Source organism: Haliotis cracherodii, unplaced genomic scaffold (assembly GCF_022045235.1).
Source record: "Haliotis cracherodii isolate W230 unplaced genomic scaffold, xgHalCrac1.p SCAF_21, whole genome shotgun sequence".
Lineage (NCBI taxonomy): Eukaryota > Metazoa > Mollusca > Gastropoda > Lepetellida > Haliotidae > Haliotis > Haliotis cracherodii.
Window position 1 is genome coordinate 5,921,109 of NW_027266277.1, and position 8,381 is coordinate 5,929,489.

Genomic DNA, 8,381 nt, shown 5'->3' on the forward strand with positions numbered 1-8,381 from the left:
TTCCATAATGCATAAAGTTGTCAATACTGTTTTCATGTGCCGCTCCCTCCCACACTTCGCCCCCTCCCTTGCAACGCTCTATCCGCGAACCCGGGAGCCACCTTGGACCCAACAGGTTGCTTAGCCGTAATCTCCCGTTCTCGTGCCATGCTGCTTTTCATCGCTGTAGAGACATTTTCCCACGGCCAAACACAAAGCGATCTCGCATTCCGATGAACGACGGTGTATGCGAGCCGTATCGCAGTCGCGGGCCAGCACACAAACGCATTGTGTTCAAGTATGCCTTATCGCAACCAGTGTTTACATAACAATTCGACCATTAAGGGAGAGAGACGAGGGGCGTGGTTTTCCCACACTGCTTCCAAACCACAACATAATCCGCCTGGCACGTGCGACTGTTTAGTTGACGTCCGGTGTGTCGCTTGATTGACGGCTGTAATGAACATCCACGTGAACATCTGGCTCTTAGCCAATCAGCGCACGACGGTCACAAGCCTTGCGGCTCGTCTCGTGCGGTCGTTCGCGAGCTTGCTGCTGATTGGCTGGAGCTCACCCGGTTCAGAGCGTGGGAAAGGGCTGAATCGTGTCTTCACATCAACTGCGGGCATGTGTCATGGGGTATAAATACGGAAATTCCTCCACAGGTTGTTATTTCTCGGCGACATTCCGTCATAGCACACTCACTTCGATTTTGTTCCCGAATCATTACCCCATATCACACGATGGCTGATACTGTCGTATCTTCTCAGAGGAAGGACCCTTCTATCAGAAAGGTGAGTTGTCAATATTCGTTCTTCTTTTCTTTCATCCATGTTGACACCTGTTGAATGTGAGTTCACTGTTTAAACGATGAGGTTTTCCACAGACTTAGAAATTTGAACAGGATTAATGATTGACAACATGAAGAAAGAAATCTATCGATTCCAAACTGTTTTTCTTCATTGTTTTCAAACTTCATTGAATCTTGGCGAGCCAGTTTCATCTTGTTTGTTCTGCGTGTCATTTGTTTATGTTTCCACTTTAACTTACAATGTGTCATTTGTATTACAGAGCAACAAACCATTGATGGAAAAGAAACGAAGAGCTAGAATCAATAATTGTCTGGGGCAGCTGAAGACACTGACACTACAAGCACTTAAAAAAGATGTAAGTATCAATGATGATGATATCTATCTCTCCACACACACACACACCACCCCACCCACCCACCCACCCCCCCACACACATATATATATACATATATATATATATATGTGTGTGTATGATACATGTTAACTATTTAAACTGCATATTGTTCTTAAACTGTAAACATGAAATCGTTAATTATTTTGAACTATTTTTTTTTTTAAATATCAGTACATGTACTTATTGTCTCTTTTCACATTTTCAGAGCTCGCAATTTTCCAAGTTGGAGAAAGCTGACATTTTGGAATTGACTGTTAAACATCTGCGAAACTTACAACGTCAACAGATTTCGGCTTCCATGGCAACAGATACCTCAGTGATGGGCAAATACAGAGCTGGCTTCAATGAATGCGCAAACGAAGTGATGCGTTATTTGAGTTCCAGTCACGACATCAACGGTGATGTACGAAGTCAGTTGATCAACCACCTCGCCAACTGTCTCCAAGCAGTCAACAGTGTCCAGACACCAGACGCGATACACCAAAGATGTCTCCAGCCAATCAGTGTCCAGATCCCATCTTCCGGGCAGGCATCACACAACACACCTCCGTCCATGTCGGCAGCAGCAGCATCTCACCCACAGACACCTGTTACATCCACACAGATCATCCCGTCTCCAACATCCACCCCATCCTCCAGCCCCGTCCAGCAACTGTCTGGGGCCTTTCATATTATGCCAGGGAACATGTGCAACGGAAGCGCTGTGGCTGTGTATCTAGGCAACCAGAACTCGCACTCTGTGCCTGTGTACTCTCTCCACGTTCCACAGACAGACAGCGGTGTGACCACATTCGTGCCTTCTCCGACTGGGTCCTCCCAATCACTCAACTCACCAACACAACTTTTCTACAGTGAACGAAAACACAGTGACTCTCGTTTCACCCCTTACTCAACAAGTCCCGTCTGTTCCCCCTCGCCATCGAAACTGAAGGAGGAGTGTGTGTGGCGACCATGGTAGATTGCCTACTGTGGTCAGGTTATCACAAAGTGCCTACAAACTCTTGGATTTACACCATTGACTATTCAGTGCCATGACATCTCATTCCAATCTTCTGGACTTTCCACTTTTGTTGAAGCATGACTGTGCTGGTCCCTGCGAGTTTTGACTGCAGGCGACGCCATGGCCCTCTCCCGACGGCCACGTTATTTCATGCTATTGTTCAGTGAACATTAATAGCTTGGTGCATATGACAGTATTTTTTACACTTACTGTTTTGTTATTAAAACTGAAAACTAAATTATGTGGTCTTGTTGTCATGTTAAATGTGTGATCCATCGCTATGTCACGTCTATGGATGTCACTACATACATGCAGGGCCCATCGCTATGTCACGTCTGTAGGTATCACAACATACATGCAGGGTCCATCGCTATGTCACGTCTGTGGGTATCACTACATACATGCAGGGTCCATCGCTATGTCACGTCTATGGATGTCACTACATACATACAGGGTCCTCTCATACTGCCACACCCTTGTTCAATCATTGCATTCGTAACGCCAATAAGAGGCGTGTCCTTGGTTAACGCTAACGCTTAAATGTGACATTACGTCACGACATCTAGAAACGTGTGTGCATACCCTCACCGTGACCAGGAAGTCACGTCCGAACCGCCATGTCCAGGGTGTTGCCTTTCAACATGCACCAGCACCCACACTCGTACACTCGGTGACGAAAGTAGGACTACGATAGTACCAGGCGAGTTGAACAATACCAGTAAGTAGGTGATCTTCCGATTTGGTCGTAACAAACCAGCACGATTCAGCCCGTTCCGATACGTCTACTACCATACATACAGATATACATACAGACATGTCATGTGTGTGGTGGATCGGAAGAGGGGGGGGGGGCGCAGTTGTTGTGACGTGCATATCGGCAGGGAGTGCGATCGGGTTGCCGACATTGTATTCAAATCCGGATGTTCTATCGAATTGATAATCATTAACTGCACTAGAGCGACTGTCGACATGTTAGCGACTCGTTCCGCTGCTGCTCAGACGGTCGAAACGGTGTTTGGGGTTCGCCCAGTGCTCGCTGTTCAATATTGTACGGCGCTTCAGACAAATATTTCGTTGAGTGCACAATACATTATACACATTTGACCTAGCAAATGTGAAACCGATGTAGGTGACAAGGAAAGGCTCAAGAAATACATAATTAAGTTTATTGGTATGTTTTTGAAATGTCTGTCTTGCTCATTTCAAAACTAGTTCACAAAATAACAATAATCTCATCACCACGGGACACAAAACTACACGACAAACCGCTTGGCGTATGTACAGGCCACCTTCACAGAGCCGGAAAATATCGGCGTAACACAACAGTCTATAAAATCAGATTTGTATCTCGCCGACCATATACATAAAAACAGTCATGCAGACTTTCCGAATTCTGGTACCCTTGACAAAAAAAACACCCAATGCACACAGTCTGACCTGTGCAACTGACAGACTGCCAGTAGACTGCAGGCGCCAATATCCCATCATACAGGTGTGTAGGACCCCCAGAGGGTAGAGGGGCAGTCCCGTTATTGCAGTTGATCCGCTGCCGTTCAATAGCACACCCTTGTTTGTCGCTCTCACCTCTTGCTCCAAGGCTGTACTGAATGACAAAGTCCATGGGTGTATAGTAAATCATTCCTTATAATAAGCAACTCTAGAAAAACGGACAGTGAAGGCGCAAGTCTCTGATCAGCAAAACTTGTTCTTATTATTTATATAATTTAGAAATTAAGATTTGAAGAGTAACTATTGCATTAGAGCCTTGTGCAAGTACATAGCGTAACCTGCTGTTACGTACAACGTATGTAGCATCACGGCCAGTGTCTTGGTGAATGGACTCTGGCGCATTATAAATGGACTTATTATGATTAATTATTATTATCGTTATTAATAATAGCATGGTCAGCAATGATCACGGGGTATATTGGCAGCTGATAGTTGATGTTCTCCGCAAGTCCTTCATCCTTATGTAGACTCCGCCTCCAGTGTGACCCACAGAGTGGCTGCCCCTGCCTCGCAATCCACCCTCTGCGTATGGTTAATGACACAATTCAAATTTACGAAGTGTCTATGTTTCACTAGTTGATCGATTACTCAAGGTGTTTCGACAAAATGAAGCAAGTGCGCCACACAACCGATATAGCCGATTCCAACAAGACAGCTTGGATTGACAGCCAGATAAAATGGGAACTGTTCAGTCACACGTTACGTGAACTGTCAAAGTGATTATAGTAGCTCTTCGATTAATTTAGCTTCGGTCGAATTGCCTCACAGAGTTTATTCGCGTATCTCGCGTTACAGTGTTACAGATTAATTATATACAAATTCAATACATAAGTAACTATGTAACGCCAAACCTTAGGGCTTATGAGACACGATGAAAACATGTGATACATTAATACATATTGATACATATACGTAGTACACCAAGATTGCTGACTGACAGTCGACGGCACGCAAGGCCCCCCCTGGAAACACAGCCCTGCTTGCTGCGACCACATGCTGAACAATGTGACTCCACACCACACAGACATGTTGGCAACTGGTCCTGACGAGCACGCTAAAATCGACAAACACACGTTCCCATCAAAGCCACTGGGTTCCGATGTGGTTTCAAAATGTACCAGGCAAATCGGGATAAGGCTGCCCCAGTCATCGTCCCCCAGCCTGAGGGTTGTCGCGTGTGGCCCGACCATGTCATATGCTGCAAGGGAAATATACACGGAAATTGTCATCAAGTGCAATTTACAACTCATGGTATATAGAGTGTACAATTTTAGCGAACACATGTAATTAATGTCAATTTATTATCGAGATGAGTTATAATAACATGAGTGACATGTGATGGGCGGGAGTGAAAATACATGGAGTTAGGAAGCTGTAAGCCATCACGTGACTTACTTTCTTTATATTTAATTAACGAGCCCTTCATATTGCCTCTATTCAAGGTTCGCTTCTCTGTGCGCAACGGGCGACGGTCGTCACATGTAAGGCAAGCAACAGGGCGCTGACGATCCTCAACTCAGGAATGTTCCCCTCGCTTTCCCACGACCTGTGTTTGTGCTGTGATTCACAGGACCGTCACCTCTGACCCCAACTCGTGTCGAAAACGTGGCCGCGGCGTCAGACCCTTGATGGTCATTGAAATTCGGCAGCTGGGTGAAATACGAGCTGGGTTGGAGTGTGGGAGCGAGGGGAATCTCTCCTCGCTCCTGTGACGGAATTTAAAGGGATTTAGCTGCCTGTCGCACGGTAATAATTTAAGACCGTGAAACTGTCCACGTCCTGGTCCCGAAACATCATCTGATCTGTGCCCTCGTAAGGGGAAGTTGTGGGTGGGACATCGACACTCGGTGATTCTCGGTGACGGTCGTTAGGAATACCTAATAACTGGGAGGGTAACCTTCCGTCAGGCAACAATCGAGAGAGAGAGAGAGAGAGAGAGAGAGAGAGAGAGAGAGAGAGAGAGAGAGAGAGAGGGGGGAGGTAACCTACAGTCGGGAGAGAGGTGGTGATGGGAAGAGGAACACTTCTACCCCACCCTATAATCCCCTCTCAACCGAGTGTCAGGCAACCCTCCCGTACACTCCTCTCCCCCTACCGTCAGGCAACCCTCCCGTACACTCCTCTCCCCCTACTGTCAGGCAACCCTCCCGTACACTCCTCTCCCCCTACTGCCAGGCAACCCTCCCGTACACTCCTCTCCCCCTACTGTCAAGCAACCCTCCCGTACACTCCTCTCCCCCTACTGCCAGGCAACCCTCCCGTACACTCCTCTCCCCCTACTGCCAGGCAACCCTCCCGTACACTCCTCTCCCCCTACTGTCAGGCAACCCTCCCGTACACTCCTCTCCACCTTCTGTCAGGCAACCCTCCCGTACACTCCTCTCCACCTTCTGTCAGGCAACCCTCCCGTACACTCCTCTCCACCTTCTGTCAGACAACCCTCCCGTACACTCCTCTCCCCTACTGTCAGGCAACCCTCCCGTACACACCTGGTTCAATCTTGAAGTCCCGCCTTCATATCGATTCATCACCCTCAACGACTCCTTAACCTGACGACTCCTTACCATAGCCACACGCCATTCCCCACCTAATCCTCAACGGCTCCTATCCCTCAACCCGACCTAATCCTCAACGGCTCCCATCCATAAACCCAACCTAATCATCAACGGCTCCTATCCCTCAACCCCACCTAATCCTCAATGACTCCTCACCCTCAACCCCACATAATCATCAACGGCTCACCATCCCTCAACCCCACCTAATCCTCAACGGCTCCAATCTCTCAACCCGATCTAATCCTCAACGGCTCCTATCCATCAACCCCACCTAATCCTCAAAGGCTCCTATCCCTCATCCCCACCCTATCCTCAACGGCTCCTATCCCTCAACCCCACCTAATCCTCAACGATTCATATCCCTCAACCCCACCTAATCCTCAACGGCTCCTATTCATCAACCCCACCTAATCCTCAAAGGCTCCTATCCATCAACCCCACCTACTCCTCAACGGCTCCTATCCATCAACCCCACCTAATCCTCAACGGCTCCTATCCCCCAACCCCACCTAATCCTCAACGATTCATATCCCTCAACCCCACCTAATCCTCAACGATTCATATCCCTCAACCCCACCTAATCCTCAACGGTTCCTATCCCTCAACCCCACCTAACCTTAACGGCTCCTATCCCTCAACCCCACCTAATCCCCAACGGCTCCTATCCCTCAACCCCACTTAATCCTCAACGGCTCCCATCCTTCAACCCCACCTATTCCTCAACGGCTCCTATCCCTCAACCCCACTTAATCCTCAACAGCTCATATCCCTCAACCCCACCTAATCCTCAATGGACCGCCTCCGTGGTCTAGTGGTAGAGCGTCCGCCCGGAGAGCGGAAGGTCCGGGGTTCGATCCCCGACCGCATCATACCAAAATACGTTAAAAAATGGTACTTGTTGTTACCCTGTCTGGCGCTCGGCATTAAGGGGTTTAAACATGGACTGGTCGGCTCGGAGTCAGTATACTGTGTCTGAGTGGGGTATTCATGTTAAATTGCGGCATGGTATCTCAGTGAGCTAGCACTATAAATCGGCATCAGTCCGGACTAGTACAAACAGCCACACAAACACACACACACGTACATGCACGTCGCTATATAAGTGCAATAATCTTGGACACGACGTTAAACCCCATTTCACCTCATCTAATCCTCAATGGCGACCCATCAACTATTACTCCTCGCCCCAGACGCAGGTTACGTCTTCACACGACAGCTGCTCATGTCGTGGGAAAGTGAAATCGACAACTGACAGCAATTAGGCGATGCTTGTATGTTCATTACAAGAAAATACACGCGTCGAGAACTTAAGTCATGACGTCAACGCTGGATAATGCACTACATTAGTTTAAACATATGTTATTGACAAAGTCAACAGGTTTGGACAAAAGTGATTCATTGCTGGGACGTCTCCTTACATACAATTATATGATTACAGTATATGCATTTGGTGTTAAGGAAAAATGTCATTTGTTTGGCTTGTTTGTTGTTTAACGCGGAGCTCAGCAATATTCCAGCTGTATGCATAAGACAGCGGTCTGTAAGTAATCGGATCTGGACCAGAGAATCCAGTGATTGAAATCATGAGCGTTGATCTACGCATCTGAGATATGATGACATTCATCAACTTAGTCAGCGAGCCCGACCACCCGATCCCGTTAGTTGCCTCTCATGACAAGCATAGTCGCCTTTTAAGACAAGCATGGGTTGTATAGTTTTATAGTTTTATCCCGGATCTTCACGGGATGTATATTGAAGTATGGTGTGAAGACATCTAAATTGTGCATTGCCTCATCACAAACCTATTTCTCAATTCAGAATATCTTTCAATTAAGTTGTACTCCATCCACTTACTATGCTATTTCTAATCAATTCAGCTCTCACATATCCGTATATTAAACATTCATATGGAACACCTTTTCGCAAGGACACAACATCTTCATGCAAACGTAAGACGCAAATGAAGTGGGAACAAGTCAGCATTAACTTGACCACCTGACTGCAGGCCACCACTATACGGGATGTTCACAGATCTTTCAAATTATACAAAGCAATAGAAACCCTGTTTTCGGTAAAGCTAGTCATATAGTCTGATATCCGTGAATTTCCCTGCAGTTAATGTTGTATGTGTT

The 8,381-nt window shown here is 47.0% G+C and overlaps 1 protein-coding gene across 1 annotated transcript; it reads left to right on the top strand.

The window, feature by feature from the left end:
• Positions 1-626: 626 nt before the first annotated feature.
• LOC139470814 (transcription factor HES-1-A-like) lies at positions 627-2,408 on the top strand. Its single transcript, XM_071253109.1, has 3 exons — positions 627-773; positions 1,051-1,146; positions 1,391-2,408. The coding sequence occupies exons 1-3, from the start codon at positions 723-725 to the stop codon at positions 2,141-2,143; spliced, it is 900 nt and encodes a 299-aa protein (XP_071109210.1). The 5' UTR covers positions 627-722; the 3' UTR covers positions 2,144-2,408.
• Positions 2,409-8,381: the final 5,973 nt, after the last annotated feature.

Coding starts and splice junctions, on each gene's coding strand:
- LOC139470814 (XM_071253109.1), top strand. CDS start 723: ATGGCTGATACTGTCGTATCTTCTCAGAGGAAGGACCCTTCTATCAGA. Junction 774..1,050: donor AGGACCCTTCTATCAGAAAG/GTGAGTTGTCAA, acceptor TTTGTATTACAG/AGCAACAAACCATTGATGGA. Junction 1,147..1,390: donor TACAAGCACTTAAAAAAGAT/GTAAGTATCAAT, acceptor TCACATTTTCAG/AGCTCGCAATTTTCCAAGTT.